The 22620-nt window shown below is 37.9% G+C and overlaps 2 protein-coding genes across 2 annotated transcripts; both read right to left on the bottom strand.

The window, feature by feature from the left end:
* Positions 1-9591: 9591 nt before the first annotated feature.
* Positions 9592-14353, bottom strand: DORIP1 (dopamine receptor interacting protein 1; the record flags this gene model as incomplete). Its single annotated transcript, XM_079699404.1, has 4 exons — positions 9592-9775; positions 10618-10752; positions 11954-12043; positions 13830-14353. 4 exons carry the CDS (start codon positions 14351-14353, stop codon positions 9592-9594), a joined length of 933 nt encoding a protein of 310 aa, XP_079555530.1.
* An 879-nt stretch (positions 14354-15232) lies between these two features.
* Positions 15233-22282, bottom strand: LOC307049634 (uncharacterized protein; the record flags this gene model as incomplete). Its single annotated transcript, XM_079699171.1, has 4 exons — positions 15233-15341; positions 16863-17247; positions 21281-21395; positions 22215-22282. 4 exons carry the CDS (start codon positions 22280-22282, stop codon positions 15247-15249), a joined length of 663 nt encoding a protein of 220 aa, XP_079555297.1. The 3' UTR covers positions 15233-15246.
* Positions 22283-22620: the final 338 nt, after the last annotated feature.

Genomic DNA, 22620 nt, shown 5'->3' with positions numbered 1-22620 from the left:
AAAATAACAATACTGATATAAATAAGACCAATGAATGTAGTTGAGTCCTTTGTGACACTTTTTTGTCCTTAGAATATATTTCACAAGGATCAAAAATAAAAATACTGGTTTTAGAGTCAAATGAAGTGATATTTTTATTTGGTTAAAGCATAATTGATTCATGTACAGTGAGGCTATTTTAATTGAGGTTTTAATTTTTAGAACTATACTTTCTAATCTAATTTTATTTTTAAATTATATGGAATATTTACTTGACTACAAAGTTGAAACTATATGAGAAGATGCATTCACGGAAGTTTTGTCTGCATTTCCTTCTCTTTCACTCTTCATTTTTATTACTTTATAGGTAATCATTTTTATTAGATGATTGTTCCATTATTTCATTTTGAAAAAATCCTTCCCCATTTCTTTACCAAAAAAATAGCATACTATAAAAACACTTTTTTCCACTTAAAATATTCTGGAGATTATGTCATGTTAATATATTAAGATAATTCTTAATCTTTTTTAAGATTACTTAGTACCTTGCTTGGTAGATATACCATAGGACTTTTATCTAGTCTTGTGCTGATGGACATTTGGGTTGTTTTTAGACTTTTGCATTTACAAATAATGCCACAATGAATTGCCTTGTGCATTTGTCATTTTGAGTTTTGAGCACATATATATATATATATATTTTTTGGTGGTACGCGGGCCTCTCACTGCCGTGGCCTCTCCCGTTGTGGAGCACGGGCTCCGGACGCGCAGGCTCAGCGGCCATGGCTCACGGGCCCAGCCACTCCGCGGCACGTGGGATCTTCCCGGACCGGGCCACGAACCCGTGTCCCCTGCATCGGCAGGCGGACTCTCAACCACTGCGTCACCAGGGAAGCCCCTGAGCACATATTTTTTAGAAGTAGAATTTCCAGGCTAAAGTGTAGATGATATGCAATTTTCCTAGATCATGCCTGTTTTAGTTCAGGCTGCCATAGGCTAAATACCACAGACTGAGCAGAAATTTATTTCTCACAGTTCTGGAGGATGGAAGGCCAAGACCAGGGTGCCAGCATGATCAGGTTCTGGTGAGAGCTTCTTCAGGGTTGCAACTTCTGACAACTTCTCATATCCTCACATGAAAGAGAGTAGAGAGGGGGAGTAAGCTCTCTCATGACTTTTATAAGGACACTAATCCCATTAATGAGGGCTCCATCTTCATGACCTCATCTAATCATGATTACCTCCCAAAGAGCTCACCTAATACCAACACGGCAGCAGTAGGGGGGGGCGGGGGGTAGGGTTTCAGTATTTAAATGTCGAAGAAACACAAACCTCCCATCCATAACATTGCCCAATTCTCTCAAGACGTACCATTTTCCATTCCCATCAACAATAGAAAAGAGGACCTTATAGGCTGTTTTTATTAGTTCACCTACGCAGGGTCCTATTAACAGGTAACACTTGGGGGCTTCCCCGGTGGTGCAGTGGTTAAGAATCTGCCTGCCAATGCAGGGGACACGAGTTAGAGCCCTGGTCTGGGACGATCCCACATGCCGCAGACCAACTAAGCCCATGCACAACTACTGAGCCTGTGCTCTAGGGCCTGCAAGCCACAACTACTGAAGCCCATGTGCCTAGAGCCCGTGCTCCTCAACAAGAGAAGCCACTGCAATGAGAAGCCCGCGCACCACATCGAAGAGTATCCCCCGCTGGCCGCAACTAGAGAAAGCCCACGCGCAGCAACGAAGACCCAACGCAGCCAAAAATAAATAAATAAAATAAATTTATACATAGAAAAAGGTAATACTTGGTTTCATGTTCTTTTTGGTTCAAATTATGTCTAATATTAAAATATAATTAAAGACATGAAAAACTTCTTATTTTTAGAGTACATGAAAAGTGCCTTAAACCTTATTGAGTAAGGCAGGATCTAAATAAGGATGAACCAATCACTTTTGTTGTCCTGATTAGAAAGAAAGTATTGGAAAGGATATTCTTGTGTGTGCCCTGAGGACAGTTAGAGTTTAAGTAAGCAGGGGTCCTAGAATCTAATAAGGTAGGTGTTTCTAATGAATAGTGGACTATGTCTCAAAAACTTTTAGAGCCAGATGGCAGATAAACTATTTTGGACTGTATCTGGTGGATAAAGGATTTTGAGCAGGAACAAGATATGATATTTCATTATTATTTAGTATCTAGGAAAACTTAAGCTATTCACTTTCCTCCAACATTTTTACTTTTGCTTTATTTGTTTTTGCTTTTCAAACTAATTCATGAATTTAACTTTTTTTTTTTTTTACTTTTCTGATATTATAGTTTGTTCTGTGAGCTTATTTGCCACAGAAAGAGCAGCAATGGTTTTCAGTGTGAACTGAAAACTTCATTGTGAACTTGAAATCTTCACACAGAATTTATTCATCTCCTGCAGCAGCACTACTTACCTACTAATTTAATTTCTTAATAGAATATTGAGGACCTCCCTGGTGGTCCAGTGGCTAAGACTTCACACTCCCAATGCAGGGGGCCCGGGTCTGATCCCTGGTCTGGGAACTAGATCCCACATGCATGCCGCAACTAAGAGTTCGCATGCCTCAACTAAAAGATCCCTTATGCTGCAACTAAGAACCGGCGCAGCTAAACAAACAAATACATAAATATTAAAAAAAATAGAATATTGAAAGAGGAGTCAACAGTAACTGTAGCAGGACTTCCCTGGTGGCGCAGTGGTTAAGAATCTGCCTGCCAGTTCAGGGGACACGGGTTCCAGCCCTGGTCTGGAAAGACCCCACATGCCACGGAGCCACTAAGCCCGTGCGCTCTAGAGCCTACGCTCTAGAGCCTGCGAGCCACAACTACTGAAGCCCACGTGCCTAGAGACCATGCTCCGCAACAAGAGAAGCCATCGCAATGAGAAGTCCATACAAGGCTTCCGCAAGGAAGAGTAGTCCCCGCTCGCAGCAACTAGGGAAAGCCAGCGCGCAGCAACGAAGACCCAACACAGCCAAATCAAAAAACAAAAACAAAAACAAAAATAACTGTAGGAAACACTTTCATGGTGTTTACTATGTGCTGGGCACTACGTGCTATAATAATAATTCATCAAACCTTCACTGAAACCTTATGAGATATATTCTATTATTATCTTCATTTTACAGTTAGCAAACTGGGAACAGAAGAGTTAAGTAATAGGACCAAAGCCACACAACTAATGACAGAGTCCAAATTTGGACCCAGCAATTTGCTTTCAGAGCCTAGGCATTTAACTGCCATACTCTTGCCCCTAATTGACATCAAGAAAATCAGTAGTCGAGAACTGATGGTAATGAAGAGAATCCAGTGGTAATGTGATCACGTAACACGATTCACCTCAAAAGTCTGAAATTCCATTATTTTTTTCCTAGGTGAAAAATGTCAATCCTGAATTAAGTCTTCTGGCATTTCCATAAACTCTCTAGGGACAGGAATTCCTAACCTTTTTCAAAGAAGAGCTGAAGAAAGCAGAGAGGAGGCCAGAAACATGAGGGTTGTGGAAGTGATGAAGAAATCCCAGAAGTCAATTTACAGGTATAATTTGAGCTGGGTTGTTGTTGGCAGAGAGCATAGTCAGCCTCACCAAGGACAACACCATTGTATGTTATCCCCAAGCTATTAGTGCTTATAGTGCCATAGAACTGAGGGAAAATTGTACTTGCCTTGCCCAAATTTTAAAGGCCAGAAAGTTCAGGAATGGGTCTTGCTCCATCCTTTACATTCTATACTGGGGAGCTTCTGCCACCTAGTGTTCATATAGAAAATGGTAAGAGTTTGGAATCACCAATCCTGTCCCTCCACAAGTCCAGGAGTATTTAAAGACTGGTCCCAATGGCTGTCTCATTTTTTTCTCAAGTTATCTTCCCTCCAATGAGAATTAGAAAATATTTGATATTATTAATTCTTTGTGGAAGAAAGAATTAATAGAAAGAAAGAACTTCAGCTACAATAAATTTCTTTTAAAATTTGATGGGGTTTGAAATTTGTTTTATCTTTAATTTTAGGATTTATAGCTTTCTAATGGAAATTTAAAATGGTTAGGCTTTGAAGTTAGACATAGAGACAATAATGAAACAGACAGAAAGGGGACAGGGCACAACCTTTAAAAGAATGACATAGCCATTGAGGACACAACAAAAACTGGTTGGAAACAACTAGGTCCAAGATGGCAGAAGATTCAGCTTCCGGTAGAACTTGAGCCTTATTATACATTCATTGTAACGTATTAGCATGCTAAATGACACACCCACAGGCACCATGACTGTTCTGAGACCAACCATAAAAGACCAAAAAGTGGGTGGTGGCCCAATTCCTGGAAATCTCCACCCTTTCTCCAAAATAGTTGGAATAATCCTCCCATTCATTAGCCTGTGAAATTATCCAGCTGATAAAAACTAACCACCCCATATTTTGGGGTCTCTTGCCTTCTGAGATGGCCCACACTCTGTCTGTGGAGTGTGTTTCTCCCAAGGCTGTTCTTGCCTTTTGAGATGGACCACATTCTATGGAATGTGTATCTCTCTAAATAAATCCACTTCTTACCTATCACTTTGTCTCTCACTGAATTCTTTTTGTGACAAAACATAAAAAACTTGAGCATCATTAAGTCCTGAGACCTGGTGTGTGATCTCAATTAAAATGCAGTGGTTCAAGTCCCAATCTGAGTTGTGCGGGTTCAATGGGACCTTACAATTGCCTTTGAAATCACAAGTTGAACAATCTGTAGTCTCTTTCCTCCAAAACCTCCTCCAGGGATGCTAGGTAGCAACCGGGAAAGGACTGTTTCAAAGACCTCACAGCAGTTGTCTGTAGAACCATCCCTCCTCTACTCAGAGCCTGAGGTGCTCACCCTGCCATAGTACTTCCCTCTGTAGAGTCATCATTGATTGACTCACTGTTCCCCCTTTTTAGACATGTGCATACCTCCAGGGCAGAAATCATTTCTAATTTTATTAGCAAGTAGTGGATATTAAGTATGTGTTAAATGGATGCTGCAGAGAAAGTATGTCTGCTATTAACTTGTTCCAGATTGTAGCCCTCAAATCAAGCTTAGCCTGCTTGGGCAAAGATTTCCCTAACCAGCTAACCATTTCATTTAAGTTTTAACCTGGTGTCTTTTTGACCTGAGCACAAATCAACTCTCCTGTGTTTCCTGCCTTCACTCCTCTTCACCTTTCCTTCCTTCCCATATGTTGGGTATGCAGAACTATTTATCGTGCTGGTTTCCCCCCTCCTCACAAACTCTCTCAGCCAACTTTTTCCTACTCTACTCTTAAAGCAAGCTAATTATGCTCAGTGTACTTTGATTTTTCTTTGTTACACTCTCTGCTAGATTAACAGGGAAATACAGAAAATCTATTTGGTTGTATCTGTTTGGGGACAGTCTATACCATCAGGGTCTTCTTGCTTCCCAACTCTGGCACCTGGGATACTAGTTTTGAAATGTAGGTAGAGGAACATAAAGGAATGACGTCTTTCATAAAATAGAATAATGAGTTCTTGAAGATTTGAGAAAATAAAAGTATCTGAAGGCAAGTGTCCAGGTAGAAAGAAATGTCTGAACAGGTGACCATTGCAGTTTTCTTCAGAGTCTCACTTTCCTGTACACATTTTGTCAAGCTGATTACTTCTATCACCTCTATGCTGGCCCCCAGGAGTATACACTTCTTTCTTCAAAGCCCGAACTCCTTGGTTCTTGGTTTTCTTCAGTACTGTGGAGCCATGCTGGACTTTTCAAAAAGTCTTTACCAGTATGAACCAATGATTATAATTGGGTGGAGAAATCATGGATGATCATTTTCTTCTTTACAGTTTTTTGGGTTTATTGATTTCTTACTAATTTATGTATTATTTTTATAATCATCTGAAAAATTAGACTTTACAAAATTCAAACGGAAAACAAGCAAGTAATAAAAATATAGCTAAGCATACAAACAGCAGGTTTCTAATTTTACCACACTGTTGTCTGCACAACTCATAGGCTCCCCAAGCTCTTGTTCCATACCATATTATTTTTGAGGGCCTTACCAGAGTAGCTCACTTTTTCATTTTCAGTGTTACTCTTTTTTTTTTTTTTTTTTTGCGGTACGCGGGCCTCTCAGTGTGGCCTCTCCCACTGCGGAGCACAGGCTCCGGACGCGCAGGCTCAGCGGCCATGGCTCACGGGCCCAGCCGCTCCGCTGCATGTGGGATCTTCCCGGACTGGGGCACGAACCCGTGTCCCCTGCATCGGCAGGCGGACTCTCAACAGTGGTACTCTTTTTGATACCTTATAGACCTCATTGAGAAAACAATGGATGGACTGTGGAACTGGTTGCTCTTTGAGGGTAAATAATTTTATATGCTCAGGTAGATATCAGCATATAAAGAAATCTTCTAGCTACAGAGCCCTCCCCACCAACTTCCTCAACTTCCCAGAAATAAAGTAAAAGGTTGTTTTTCCTGAGATCAAATTAAATTTGAAGTTAAAGGCTGTCCAGTTGACCAGACAGTGAACCCTGGGCCAGTTGGGTGGGTAGGAACCCTGTTTGTTAGTAAGGCATCAAGTGGTTAAAATGAACTTTAAAAGCTATGTGATCTTAACTTTTGATTTTAACAAAGGAAGGTGAGAAGAATATAAATGTTTGCAGTTTAGTAGTAGTAATTGTAGTCATTTTTACATGAACTGTTTACCTTTCCTGCTTAGGTATAGTGCATTACAATTATTGTCAAATAATTAAATGTTATTAATTCATTTAATTATAAAACTAAACTGTTGATATATGCTCAATACGTACAGCTTATTATGTGTCATAGTAGTCATCTGCTTATATAGCTTAGTTGCTTGCTCATACTCTTAAGAATGAAATAGAACCTAGGATTCACCCTAGTAAGCATGCCTGTGGTAGTGATCTTTGTTCCTCTTTCTCTTTGATTGGATCCGATCCAGTGACAATGCCTCAGATGTTAAGTCAACCCTAATAATGAGAAGCTACTTTGAAAGATAAATCTAAGATTATTTGTTAAGTTTTGGGTGGGGGGGGCGGGTAAAGCTTCTTCGGCTGAAGAAAGGTTGGAGACTTCTTAAATGTTGGAGATTTCCCCTTAAGTTTGCTTTATTTGTTCTTTATCTCCCTTTGATTGAGGTGAGGGTTTTAAAATCATTTCTGTTCTCCCCATAGGTATAGTTGTGATTTGTGGCACTTTGATTAAAAATATATTCTGATTATTCCCTCGTATCTTTTGCCCATCCCCACCCCCAGCATTCCGATTTCTCTGTTTATGGTTATAAAAAATTTTCCATACCCTCACCTTCACATTTTGTGATAATCTTGTTTACTTCATATTTTTTCATCCCTTTTCTACTCACTATTTGGTCAGCAGGGAATAATTTCTTCAATTACCACCATAACAGCAAAATACCTATTATCCTTAAATCCAAACCATCTGGGGTCCAGAAGGCATACTTAAATTTCATTACACATTAATTCCGTTACTGATATGAGCTACTGCTTCAGTAATTTTTAAAAAGATCTGAAAAGGTCATTAGTAATAGAGAATCTAGGAGACTTGCCTGTACATGAAAGAGGTATAAAAAATATTTTTTATTAGCATGTTCAAGGTAGTCAAGATATTAACAAACATTTTAATCCTCACAACAACCCTGTGAGGTAGGTAAGTCATTGTTTCGTGACAAACTAGTATTAATCCAAATAAAGTGCAATTCATAAAAGAATAAATCTGCATCCGGAATAATTTTGTTAATGATACCATTTATGTATATGCTAATATTTGTGTTTTTGTATACTTTGATTCATGCAGTTGATTCATGCAGTAAGGTGTCCCCAGAAAAGTTTACTATAATCAAATCCTATTTAAATACATGTGGGAACAATTTAAATAAACTCTGGGGTGAATTTTTTAATAAAATAGATCACTATTTTGAGCAAATACTATGAATGTTCCTTTTTTACACAAAATAAAAAGGCATTCTCATCAACATTGCCCTCACATTTATTCATTCTTCAGTAAGTTATCTCAACATGGCACCAATGCAATGTAAGACTTAATTTATTGAATTAAACCTTAGCAATTTGGTATATGGCAGTGAACTGTGTTGCTGTGTAGAAATCTCCAAATATATTGCGCTCAATCTCAACCCAAAACCTAGGATGGACTATTTATTGAAAACACTAAAATAAATGATGATAGATTTCAAAAACTATTTTCCCTTGAGAACATTACTTATTTTTTTCCTTTAAATTGCAAAAGGAAAAGAGATCTTAGGGTCTTTGAAAAGAAACATAATATTCTGATAACTATAAACTTCTGGTGATTTATATTACAAATCAAAGAAAGCCTCATGTTATCAATTTACTACTTATAAGGGAGCAAACAGATGTTATCCCCAAAATTTACGTATTTTTTCCTCTGTGCCAATATGACTTACTAGGAAGAGAAATACAGTTGACCCTTGAACAACATGGGTTTGAACTGTGTGGGTCCACTTATATGTGTATTTTTTTCAATAAATACATACTACAGTACTACATGATCCGAGGTTGTTTGAATCCGAGGATGTGGAACCACAGATATGGAGGGATGACTGTTAAGTTACATGGGGATTTTTGACCACGTGGGGGGTCAGGGCCCCAGCCCCCGAGTTGTTCAAGGGTCAACTGTATTCCCAGGCACCCATTTTCTCTTAAATCCATATTTAAAGTACATTTCCATTATTCATCCAACATTAGTAAACATAGAGTTTGCCTAGCATTTTTTTTATAATTGTCTTATCTGCAAAATAAACTTTTACTAGAGAACTCCTATTACATTTAATTTAAACATTTAGATTAGTTATATAATTTATCTGTAACAATAACTTTAAGTTTGGGAGCTTAGTTAAGTTAAAATCCACTTAGTTAAGTTAAAATTTAACTTAAATTTAAGTTAAAATTTAAAGTATTAAAAGGTTTTTAATACTTTAACAAGTGGTTAAAGTAATTTACCATTACAAAGAAATAACTGAAGTCCAGAAAAACATTCTCACCAAAGTATTTTAAAAAACTGTTGCAGGAACATTAGGCAAATCAACAGATAAAATAGACTAAGCCATCTATAAGTTGTACATTCAAATCCATACTAGATCCAGTAGTGCACTTTGGATTATAGTGAGGTAGGGCAAATAAATACAGTCAGATACATTTTGAACTGTTAAATTTATATAAACTGAAAATTGACTTATACCCAGGTTTTATTTGGATATCCAAAAAGAAAAACTGAGAATTCAAATGATGAAGTATTTTCTCGGATTCAAAGACAGAACTGTTAAAAACCTTTGAGGTACCTATACAAAGTCTACAAGATATATTTTATTTCAACATAAAATATGCTTGTATAAAAATAACCTGGGATATAGAAAAAAGAAATACAAACATTTTTGCATAGATTCTCTATATACCTGGGGCTAAACACTAGATAATACACCTCTGAAACTAATATAGCTGAACTATTTCCTTGGATACCAAGTATATACAAAATAAAAGCCCTTCATCTGGGGGAGCATGGGAAGGAGGGAAAACAATTTAATTTAGCATCAGTCTATATTTATTTTTCTGTTGCTCGGATATAAACTAATGATGACAATAGGAGAAACTCTGGGGGTTTATTTAACAAAATTAAATTCACATTTCTGAGGCCATCATAGTGCATCCAATGTCCATCAATTTGAAAAGCTGCAGAATAATGATGTTCCTCTTTGTTAAACAGTGTGGCACCTTCCAACAAATACCTGCAAATTAAATGATAAAGTGTAGCAGAAAATCACAATACTTTGTTCTTGAGAAAAACATTCCCTAAATTCTTAACTAATAAAAAACTGGGATTATTTCCATTCTATTCTCTGTAAAAGATATCCATCTGTAAAAATCATGTATTATAATTGGTAATTTGGAGAAAGATGTTTAAGAATTTTAAAAATTGATATAATTTAAGAATTTTTAAAAGCATATTTTAACAGATTAACCCATAATCTGCATGGTTCTGTTATATAAGAGAAAACACACACAAGAAAATGTTTAAGGCAAAAAGTTAAAAGAACACTGTATGTCCTAATTTGTATGTAGATATCTTAATCTAATGATGACAGTAACATTTTATGTTTAAATGATGACCTCATACTATACACTACTTTGACTTGAAATACAAGTAGTAGCCAACCAGAATTTACTGACTATTTACTATCTCTCAGGTACTAAACACTTCACATGTGCTATCTTATTAAATCCTCACAATAATGGCACCAGATAGATACTGTTATCTCTGTTCAATAGATAAGAAAACTGATGTGTAAATTGGTTGTTACCGGCTCAAGGTCACATAGCTTGTAAGGTAGGGCTATTCCATAGTCTATTCCATAGTCTAAGCACCTAACCACTATGCACACTGCCAGCAATGACTCCCTGCAGTAGATTCTGACCTTATCCAGGATACATAAATTTAGAGACAGCTATGACTTTTCCAACAATACGTATTTCCCTTAAGGGCTACTCAAAATCATGATAGAATAGCAAAAAAATATAGAAATAAATTTATTTTTTACTAGTTTTATAAAACAAACAAAAAAACACATACTTGTGATCACATAAATCCAAGTAATAGGGTACATATGCCAGATCTTCAGATTTCCAATGCTGCATATTTAAGACAACAAAAGGGGGTGCCCCGTGGCAGAACACTCGTTGGGAAAATTCCCTTAGGCCACCACACCTAAAATTGAAAATAGGCATGAACTTTACTACACTTGGGACAAAGCTGCCTTTTATCACTCTGGGTTGCCTTTATTACATAATTTCATAATAAGCATAATTATCTATTTTAGGTATGGGTATATATCAACAGTATGGCTATATTAATACCTTATATGCCTAATTCCGAGAGTTAATAAACTTTGAGATTCTCTATATAGGAAATGATACTTTTAAAACTCCAGGAAAGGCTAGCTATGTTTATCTAAGCTTATAAAAACATGTATCTTTTAGACTGATAGAAAAGTTTTTATTTGTAAATACATTTTTCTTTCTCTAGGCTGGTTTCAAACGGGAATAATGGCAGAGAGGGAATAAGATGACTCTTACAGTCTTCTTTAGACTGGATGAAATTCCCTAATTGCTTCCTTTTGCCATTAGGATGAAGCAAATTCTGTTTTCTTAGTAGTATCAGGTATTAAGCATATGGATCAGAATAAAACAAACACAATTATACAGTAAAATCTCGATTAACCGGAATGCTCAGGGCACAGAATTTTGGTTAAAAAACACTGACTAAACTAAGTTACCAGAAAACCATTTTGTTTCAGTATTTGTTGCAAAAATACACTAGTTCACTTTCTGGACTTAAGTACAATTAACTGAAGGTATTTTATTCTTTCCTTCTTTTGTGATTAATTAGGTGTAGGATCACCCTTCTAAATATTAATTCTCATTGCACAATACTGTAGATATAAAAATTGTTGAGACTGGGATGAATATGTTCTGCCCCTTTGGATTTCCTTTTTCTTTTCTTTTTTTTTTTTAACCACGTTGAACTTTTTGGTTGTCATTTACCTCTTTCTCCTAAATGAGGAGTGCAGAAAAATATCCAGTTAATTGAGGGTCCCGATTAGCTGTGTTCCGGTTAACCAAGGTTTTATTGTACCTGCTCAGCAGTGGGGAAAAAAAGAAAAGGCATTTGCTTTGTATTCATCAAGTAACTGTAGTATTATATTCTATATAGTGATATTGATAATGACAACACAGCATAAAATGGCATAGTAAACTAGAAGGTGTTAAGATTCCAAAACTATTAGGCTTTCTAAATACTTATGAGTTGCTATTTCATAAAATATTAACATCAAAGAACATACCAGTACAGGTTTATTCATAAAAAAACATACAAATACTTTCATCTTAAATGTCTATCATACACTCACCCACACTCTTCACACAGTTCAATCCTGGAACAGAATAACTCATCCACAGCCAGTCGTATCAAGTTTCCATGTGGAATTTCTTGGGGAGGACTACAACAATTGCAAAATGCATGTAAGAACTGCTTCAATATTTTATATGTAAATACATTATTAGGATAACAAATTTTACAGGTCATTCATTATTAGAAAACCACATATCAAAGTATAACCTGTTATTCATCTTTGTATTTCTTATAGACAGTATAGAAACCAGTTGAACTTAATAAACATTAATGCATGAAGCTTTCAAGAAACATTAAATCTTTCTGTAAACTGATCCTGAAACAGGCAGTCGTTACTTTAAAAATTTCCGAGAGGATTCAATAGAGTGGATTCTGGTCTTGACGGAAGAAAGCAGGACCCAGAATTAGGAGAGTAGCTGCTTAGTTACCTGACTCAATGCAAGTTACAGCCATTGTTGGCCTCAGTTTCCTGATTTGTTAAAAAAAAATTTTTTCCTACATACTTCAGAGGTTGTTTTAAACATAGGATTAAAAAACAGGCAAAAGACTTAAAAAGTTATATAGAGTATAATGAAAAATATTTTATTGAGAAGCATAAAATACTAGTATTAATATAGGATTGTAAATATTTCATTATAGTTTCAAAAGATATACATGTAAAAAGAAACTAGTTTTTTAAAAACAAGGCAAATTTCTGAAACACTTTTTTGAGTCCATTATGATTTAGAGTAACAATATTTTCCCCTGATTTCAAAACCAACATCATCATATCAGCAATACAGGAAAATGGACAAAGTGTATTTCAGAACAAGAGAGACATTAATTGGTAGACCCTAAAAAAAATAACATATCTTCAGCTTTCCCTAAGTAGCATGATGTTATAATACAAGTAGCATGATGTTATAATACAGTATTAAACTAAATATGCTATACAGAAAGTGTGAATTTAATAAGTTCAGGTATGTGACATACATTCCCAAAAGGGAGCAAATCTATTAGGCTGTTTTTCTGGACCACAGGGCCAAGTAGGCTTTCTGACAACAATGTGTTTGCTTCTGTTTTTCTGGACCACAGGGCCAAGTAGGCTCTCTGACAACAATGTGTTTGGGTCTGTTTTTCTGTCCTGTTTTTTTTTTTTTTTTCCACACTGGCAATTATCCCTTTTCTTGCTCATGTCCCCTGGGGGCATTAATGTTTCCCAATACTCTACTAGGGCTTGCCAGTTTGGCCTTCCTCCCTGTCATTTACCAGCTTGGAGGTCTTTCTTCTCTCCGAAAGCCAAAAATACTCAGCAAGCTATCAGAACCTTTCTAGCCAATGAAAAATTCCTCACATCCAGGTCCTCTTCAGGTATTAACATTCCAAGTTTGGGGTTCCTGTCTCTAATTATGCCCTGGCTATGACATGGAGTACTTCCAATCTTCCTGTTCATGTAGAACTAGCCTACCTGACAGAGATCCATTCAGAGTGAAACATCCCAATATAGTATTAAGTGTTGTTCAAGAGGCTAAATTTGTGACACAAGGAATTAGTTATCTTCACAGTCATATTAGTAAATTCTGAGCAAGAGGAAAACATTTTGCATACTGAATAGTTCATTACTTTGCAAGTGAAATAGTTATCAACTGGTTTTGTAAAGTAAATTCTGAGATGTTTGGATGTAATAGAAGAGTTACATTTTTGTCATGGGACCTAATAAAGAGTCTTGCATTTGCGTGGTTGCTTTATGTGTAAGTTGTTACACAGGTCTGTACTTTAAGAAGTACTTTGACTATATCTATCTACCTACCTCCCTATCTCTATATATATCATTCATTATAAAAAAGTATACTATTTTTGCTAAAAGTGACAAAACAGACTTTAGAGCAACTTACTTTATATTAATTGTGCGCTGCTGATCTTCCTGCACTCGAGTTGGGCATCGCCAGTTGGAACAGTAACTCTCTTGTATGGTCGACATGAGATTTTCAAGATTTTTTGTAAAATTATCATGCTCATTCCCAAACAAATCAATTATTAATGAAGCTTTATGAACTTCAGATTTGTATTGCTGTTTTTCCATTTTGTCCCAAATCCAAAGTAGCTTCACAGTTGTAAAACTGTAGGTGTCCATTAAATAAAGAAAACAGTCTATAAACTCTCTACCTAAATGAAGAGAGAGTTCCCTGGGGAAATTTTCATTTTCATTGAGAATAACATACAATAACATCAAGAATCCATCTATGGTGCAGGTATTTTTCAGTCTTATTTCAACATAGAGTGGTGTACAGGATACTGCTTTGCGGCCAGCTTTGATAGTAAAAACACCTCCCCAAGGAAGAACAGGCCTCCAAAATGAGCGATCTTGGTTATAGTTATTTTTAATTGATGCTTTGATCTCTTCAAACAGTGTCTTCATCCTGCATTTTAAAAGTTTAAGATAGTACTTGTGAATTTGACTTTATATTTTAAATGCATGAGATATGTTTAAATGAAAATAAAGGTATCTAAAGATTCAAATTAAATTTGATTAGCTGGACCCCCAATGTAACAAAAAAATTTAAAACAAGCTATGAGCCATTTTTGGGCAAACTGCATGGTCTCTGGAAAGACCATTTAAGAAGCTGCAACCTTTTCTTGAGGTACGGAATGGTCATTTGATAGGCCTTTATATTAATTATATTGCAGATTTTATCAGTCATAGAGGAAAACCCTGTAATAAAAAAATCCTAAATAAAAATAAAACTATTTAGAGATACAGCCTAAATTTGGTGGGTGTATTCCTAATGTAAACCTCTTCCTCCCCTCAAAATATAAGCTGTACTTCATTTTCTTGATAATATCTGTGGTTCCACTTATGAAATTGATAATGGAATTCTTTGTTGGCCTACAGAATAATGACCAACTGGCTTTGAAAGACAACATATGAAGAGTAATTGTGAGAACTTAATTGAATAGTAGCACAGCTAAAACAAAAATCATTTCTATGCACTTTGGGATTTTTACTTGAAATTTAGGACCATACTAGATACCCTATAATTTTAAATACAGAGGCCGTGCTGGGAAGAGCTGATTCAGAACTTGATAATTATCTTGATTCCTCTCTGCATGTTTTGGGAATGAACTGAGGTGTCCTCCCTATTTAAACTGCTACCTATCTTTCCCCCAAACTTGAGGATAGCTAAGCACTTGGTTTTAATGTAATTGACAGTATTCTAATAAACATATTGGTGTCATATGTATGTTATATAAAGCAAAATTGAAAAAAATTAAAGAATGAGGTCCTAATGAAACTGAATTGAAAAAATTGCTTTACTTTATTTGGGACAAACACATGTCTAAACTAAAAACATCACAGGGTTTTCCAGTATGTTTCATCCTTCCGTTTTCATGAAAACGGGAAGCACCTGAGGAATAGGAACAGAGAAATTAGTGACTGAGGTCAGGGTCTTACTTTGTCTTTTCAAGTGCCACCATCCTCCCAAGCACAATAGGAATCCAACACTCAGTGTTGCAGACCTATGTGTTTTGTGTGAAAAAGTAAGTTCAAACCGATTTTGTAACACTAGCAGACTAAAAATTCAGTTTTACCACACACACAGAGTATTTTTGACTTAGGCAAGATACTGTGGACTCTAAAATATTCAACACTATATTTAGCCTGAAGTGTAGATGTTTATATATAGTTGCTAACATGTGGGCTCTAGTTAACCACTTAGGAATAAGAGGGAGTGGAAAATTTAGAGCCTAGGAAACACAAACTCAGTTTCTTCTAAATGAAGAAGAAATGCTTCAGAGCATATTTTTTAAAAATCACAAGGCATTTAAATACTTTAAAAATGAAAATAACTTTCTTCATGGTTTGACTGATTCCTGTTGCATTTTAAAGAACTCTGTAGCAAGGTCATATGATTAAGAGCCCAAGTTCAGATTCCTAAATGTTGCACTGGAAAGGAACTGTAAATTTCTGTAGTATTTTTTTGCCAAATTATCTTTTATACATGACCAAATGAGTATCTATAGCTCCGTAAAGCAAGTTACACTCTAAGAGAATTAAACTACAATTATATATATATATATAAAAATATATACACATACATAAAATGAAACTAATTTCTTTAGGCTTTTTCTGGGGGGAAAAAAGGAGGTAAGAGAGGATGGAAAGAATTAGAAGACAGTGTAGCTTCTGCAGTACCGTGGTGATTTGTTACAAAGTAAATTACAAAAAAAAAAAAAAAAACGGCTAAAAGAGATAGAAAAATGGCTGCAAAGAGCTTTACTTAAAATTGTCTTAAGTTTTGGCCACACCGTCAAAAACATCGTTTAGAAGCCCTGGAGAAGGTATTCTGCTGGCTTTTTCCCCCTGCCTCAACAGGCCCTCCAGTTTGAATAAATCTGGAAAACTCCCTGGACTTCTATTTCCTTGGCAAAATGACACATTTCTTCTGCAGTCATTTCCAGGGGTGACAATCTGTACTCCACGCAGGTCGTGAGGACCAGACCATTTGCCCAAGGCATTGAGTGCCGGACGCCCTAACAGCTCGGGGGTCCCAAGGGTACCCTCCCGAGTCAGCGCCCCAAAATAATCTGGAAAACGGCCCTGAGCTCCCGCTCGAAGCAGCTCCGGGCTGGGCGCAAGGACTGGCTGGGGGCGCGGTGGGCGCTCACCTCCGCCCCCCGCACTCCGGCCACGCCCACCCCGCCCCGGGCCCGCAGCACCGGGGAAGGCCTGGCACTGAGGGCTGGCCGCGCACGGCGGGCGGGTCCCCGAATCTGGAGCCGGTGAAAGGGCTGGGCGTCACCTGCCCGCCTCCAGGCAGTGGCCCGATGAGCGCCTGGGACTGCGGGTAATGGGCGGGAGGGCCGGGCCGCGGAAGGCGTTCTCACACCGGCCAGTCTCCGTCCACCAGGAAGCCGACTTTTCGTACCTCCCCGGGGACCGAAAACCGCCGGTGCTCCCGCACCCGTCGCCGCCGCCGCTTGCTCATGGAGAGCCCGTGCCGCCGCCGCCTCATCTATTAGAACCTCCGGCAGTCTCGGCCTCCCCCGGCGTGAGCGCTGGGCCCCGGCACAGCCTCCATCGCACTCGCCGCGGCGGCAGCCACAGCAGCTCCAGCGCCCAGGCCCGATCCGACCGGACCCACGGAGCCAGGACCGCGGGACGCGTAGCTTCTTATTACGGAGGAAGAGTCGGCTTGACCTCCGCCCCCCTCCCCCCAGCCCCCAGTCCCCAGTCCCCAATCCCCAGTCCCCAGTGTCCAGTGCCAGTGCCCAGCAGCCTGACGGTGCTGCTGCGCAGGCGCGAAGACGCCCCTGCCAAAAGTCCGTGTGTTGGGTGTATATACAGCTTTCGTATTCGCCCAATGGGAACCAGGATCAGGTGCATGGGGCGGGACCTCGCGGAGAGGGGCGGTGTTCCAGTGTTAGAAAGTGGGTGGGGCAGCCGGAAGTGGGCAGAGTTTGCACAGAGGCGGAACTTTGTTGGCAAACCTGCTTGGCTTCTTGAGGCTTGTAACGTTTTAGGACTTGACTTGATTTTGGTTTGCTTCTACGTCTCGTCTTTTCAAATTGTTAACTCAGAAGAGGAAAGCTTTGTTTTCTCCGTAAGTTATAATTATTCAAGCATTTAAGTATATATTTAATAAAAAGTTGAGTTAGTGTGTTAAATGCTATTTTTAGTGTTCAAGTTAATAATTGGCCAGTCTGCTGTAATTTATAATGGAAGTTAATAATAATTAAAGAAATTAGATGGCTTTGGCCCCATTATAGAGATGGAAAAAAATTGAGTTTTGGAGGTGATAAAGTCCCACACATTTCGACAGCTGGAAATTGAAGCTAGAGCCTCTTAATGCTCCAGTCTGTGGACACAACCACTTTTCCTGTTCTGTGGGTCCTAGTTCTTGTATCCTCCCTTAAAGAATCCAAGCCCAGAGAACACAGGCCATCCTGGAAAGCTATCTCCCCTTGCAATTAGAAATGGGGATGCTGTTGAGATACTCCCCATCCTGCCGTGCAACAAAAAATGATTGTCTGGAAAGTGAAGCTCAACCTCCAGAATATACAATGCACAGAGCTCAAGGCCAGCCCAAGACATCAGTGTGGTACCCAGTCACAGCAGAGTCTTGGACACCTTCTTGACTAATTTAATGGCCAACCAGGGCAATGGCAGGGACCTTCCTCTTGGACCTCTCTTGAGGAGTCTAGTGATAGAGGGATGAAACTTCTGGGAGAGAAGCTTGACTCACTCAAGATAATTACTGCTGGTGGAGTTGGGAAGAAATGGACACCTCTCAAAACAGAGAGGGAAGAAAGAGGCTCTGCCCAAAAAGGAAGAATGAATAAATCTGGCAACATCTGCTCTTTTTAGCTTCCTGGTTTTTCTTATTTCTTATGGCATTTCATAGGTGAGAAAACTGAGGTGCTGATGCATAAAATAACGAGTGTGTCTGTATTGGAATTCACATACAAAACGTTCACTCTCAATATTAAAATTATCTTGCAAGGAGAAAGCCCTTTACAAATGTTCATAAGTGTGGATTATATGTTTAACTGGCAATCTCTCACAAGACACGGAATTCATTTTATACTGATTGGGTCATTTTCTAATAGAAAACAGACCCAATAATGATGATTGTCACCATTTCTGGAGGATATCAGGGAGATGGCTCCTTAAACTGTGCTGAAGCTCAGCTAGGCAGAGGAAGCATGAATTCCTGGCATACTTGGATAATTCACAAAATTCACTGAGACCTTTAACCAAGATTTCCATTCTACATCCTTTCTGCTTCTTTCGAAATCTGACGGCTGAGCTGTAGGTTTTTTTAGACACTTAATTGAGATATAATTGACATAATATATGGAGCATATTTAAAGAGTATAAACTGATAAGTTTTTATATATGTATACCCCCTTGAAAACATCACTGTATTCAAGTGAATAAATCCATCATCCTCAAGTTTCCTCACACACCTTTGTAATTTCTTTCTCTTATCCCTCCATGCCTACCACACCTAAGCAGCCACTATTTTACTTTTTGTCATTATAGATTCATTTGTCTTTTCTAAAGTTTTACATAAATAGAATCAGACAGTATGTATTACATTTTTTCTGGTCTGGTTTCTTTTACTTAGTGTCATTATCTTGACGTTCATCCATGTTGTTTTGTGTACCAGTAGTTCATTCCTTTTTATTGATGAGTATATTCCATTATATGGATGCACTGCAGTTTGTCATCTGTTGATGGACATTTGGGTTGTGTCTAGTTTGGGGCTATTACCATTAATGTTGCCATGAACATTTGTGTACAAGTCTTTGTATGGACATATATTTCCTTTTTCTCTTGGATAAAAATCTAGAAGTGGAATGGTTGAATCATAGGTAGATGTATGTTTAACTTTTTAAGAAACTGCTAAATTTTTTCCCAGAGTGGTTGTACCATTTTAAAATACATTCCCATCAGGAGTGTATTTGTGTTCCATTTCCTCCATAAAATAAAATGTTTATAAAATGTCCTCATGGACACTTGGTGAAGTCAGTCGTTTGTAATTTGAGCCATTCTAATAGGTGTATAGTGTTATCTTGTGGTTTCAATTTATATTTTCCTAATGACTAATGATGTTGAGCATCTTTTTATGTGCTTATTTGCCATCTGCATATCTTTTTTGGTGAAGTGTCTGCTCAGATCTTTGCTACATTTTTTTAAAAATTGGGTTGTTTGTTTTCTTAAATTTTCAGAGTTCTTTATATATTCTGGATACAAGTTCTTTGTCAGATACATGCTTCCCAAAGATTTTCTCCCAGTATGTGGCTTGTCTTTTCATTTTCTTAATAGTGTATTTTTAAGAGCAGAAGTTTTAAATTTTAGTAAAGTCCAATTTATTCTTTTATGAATTATGCTTTTAATGTCATTTCTAAGAAATCTTTGCCTAACCTAACTCAAAAAGGCCATTTCCTATGTTTTTTTCTAGAAGTTTTACAGTTTAGGCTGTATGTTTAGGTCTATGATGCATTTTGAGTTAACTTTTATTTATGGTATGAGGCATTTTGGTTAGTATTTGTTACATATGGATAACCAATTGTTCCAGCAATATTTGTTGAAAAGGCTATTCTTTTTCCACTGTGTTGCCTTTGTGCTTTGACAAAAATCAGTTGTCCAATATCATTTTATAAACATTTTGTGTTTTATTTATTCATTGTCAACTATGTATAGATCACGGTGTGCTAGCACTGGAGTTATGTATCAGTAGGTACTTTCCAGAGAATAGAGACTAAATATTGCTAACTTAAATAAAATGAGAAATTTATTGGAAGAATGTGAGATATAATAGGATTTTTTAAAAAGCTGAGCAATTATCAGGTCTCAGCTACCTTGATTCACCCAAAGGGAGGTAGTTCCCCAAAGGACAATGAGACTCTATATTATAGAAGAAGAGGTCCTGGGCAGATGTCTCCTGTAGCAGTGCTTCCCTACTTTTTTTACATCCACACATGATAAATGATCAGAATTGGGCAGTGTGCAAGGATAAACTGATGGAGATTAGGAGGTGTCTATATGGAATGCAGTGGAAAAAATCCATTATTTTTCTTTATATTATGTAATTGTAAGTAAAAGGCAAAGTGTTAGGGAGATATGAAATATTGAATTTATATAAAACATCTCAATAAAATCTAAAAATTTGATGAGAAACTTGAGCTTGTTTCCATGATATTATTTTTATTTCAAACCTAAGTATAATATATGTACGTAAAAGTGTATACAGTTGTCCCTTGGTATCCATGGGGGATTGGTTCCAGGCCCTCCTCCATCCCTGGGGACACCAAGATCCTTGCATGCTCAAGTTTCTTAAATAAAATGAAGTAGTCTTTGCATGTAACCTATGCACATCCTCCTACATACTTTAAATCATATCTAGGTTACGTATAGTACCTAATACAATTTAAATGCTATGTAAATAGTTGCCAATGTGCAACAAATTCATGTTTTCTTCTTGGAACTTTCTGGAACTTAAAAAAATATTTTTCATCTGCAGTTGACTGAATCTGCAAATGTGGAACCCATGCATATGGAGGACCGACTACATCATAATTATGCAGCTTAATGAATTTTCACAAAGTAAGCACACTGGTTTTATGTTCTAGTTACATATACTTGCAGAACTAATCACCCCTAAATTTAGTGGTTTAAAATAACATTTATTTTGCTTATGAATTTGCAATTCGGTCAGGGCTTGGCTGGGATAATTTGAAGGCTGGGGGCTGGAATCATCAGAAGTTTCCTTCACTTACTTGTTTGGCTGTTGATGCTACCTGTTGACTGCAAACTTAGCTATGTCTGTGACTAGAATACCTCCACAAGGCCTTTACATGTGACTCCTTGACTTTGGCAAAGCATGGTAACTGGGTACCAAGGGTGAATGTCCCAAGAAAGAGAGCCAGGTGGAAATTCTAGTGCCTTTTCTAACCTAGCATTGGAAGTCATACGTTGTCAGTTCCAATGCATTCTGTTTGCTAGAGGTGAGTCACTAAGACCAGCCATATTAAAAGAGAGGGAATTGGTCTTCATTTTCTGATGGGAGAGTGTCAAAGGATCTGTGGAGATGTTTTTAAACTACCATACATATCTAAACAACTCCCTGATCAAGAAACAGAACATTACCAGTGACCCAAACTCGCATTCCTGTCATTACCTGCTGTCCCATGAGTTACCACTCTTCCGATTTTTAAGAGCATAGATTGGTTGTTGCCTGTTTTTGTACATTATATAAATGGAATACTACACTATGTACTTTTCATGTTTAGCTTTTTTCTCTCGACATTGTGAGATTCATTCATGTTGTTCCATGTAGATTATTCTTATTACTGTTAAGTATTCTATTTTCTAAATAGCACATAATTTTTTGTCCAATTTAAAAATGTCCTTTTAATTTACCCACATATTTACCACGTCTGGTGCCTTTCATTCTTTTGTATAGATATAAGTTTCCATCTGGTATCATTTCACTTCAGCCTGAAGAACTTCCTTTAACATTTTCTGTAGTACAGATTTGTTATGTTGGTTTTTAAAAATGGCTGTACATTCTTGGACACTTTTTCCACTGAGACACTGGGTCTCTGTCTCCTCCTCTTGAATCTGGGTAGACTAGGGGTTTATTTGACCTATACAGCACAGCAGAAATGAAACTCTGACTTAGGAGGCTAGGTCATGAAAGACCATGAGGTTTCTCTCTTATTTACTTGGATACTTGCTCTCAGAGACTTGAACCACCATATGAGAAGCCCACCATGCTGGAGAGACCATGTTCTGGTCAACAGAGCCAGCTAAGCCTAGCAATCTAGTTATCCCTGCCATGGTGCCAGATATGTGGGTGAAGCTGTCTTGATCCCTCCAAGCCTCCCACTGGCCAGGTGAATAGCACTGAGTAACTTCCTTTGGTAATAGGGGTGGGGCGGGCACGAAACCATTAGTGCTTGACCATAAGCACGAGACCCTGAGAGCGGCAGTTAGAGGTCCCGCTCCGCCAACAATCAGCTCTCAGTGGTCTGTGCAGCAGAGAGTGCAGTGAGAGGGAGATGGCGGCCTTCTCCCCAGGGCCCTCCAGGCCGGCGGGTGAGCTGGGGACCCAGGGACAGGCTGAAGGCTGTGTCCCGCAGAGCTCCAGAGCCCTCACCACGGTCACCCACTGGTCG

The sequence above is a fragment of the Hyperoodon ampullatus genome (genome assembly GCF_949752795.1).
Source record: "Hyperoodon ampullatus genome assembly, chromosome: 3".
In the NCBI taxonomy this organism is placed as follows: Eukaryota; Metazoa; Chordata; class Mammalia; order Artiodactyla; family Ziphiidae; genus Hyperoodon; species Hyperoodon ampullatus.
Note: the sequence above shows the minus strand (reverse complement) of the source record. Positions and strands in the feature narration are given on the sequence as shown.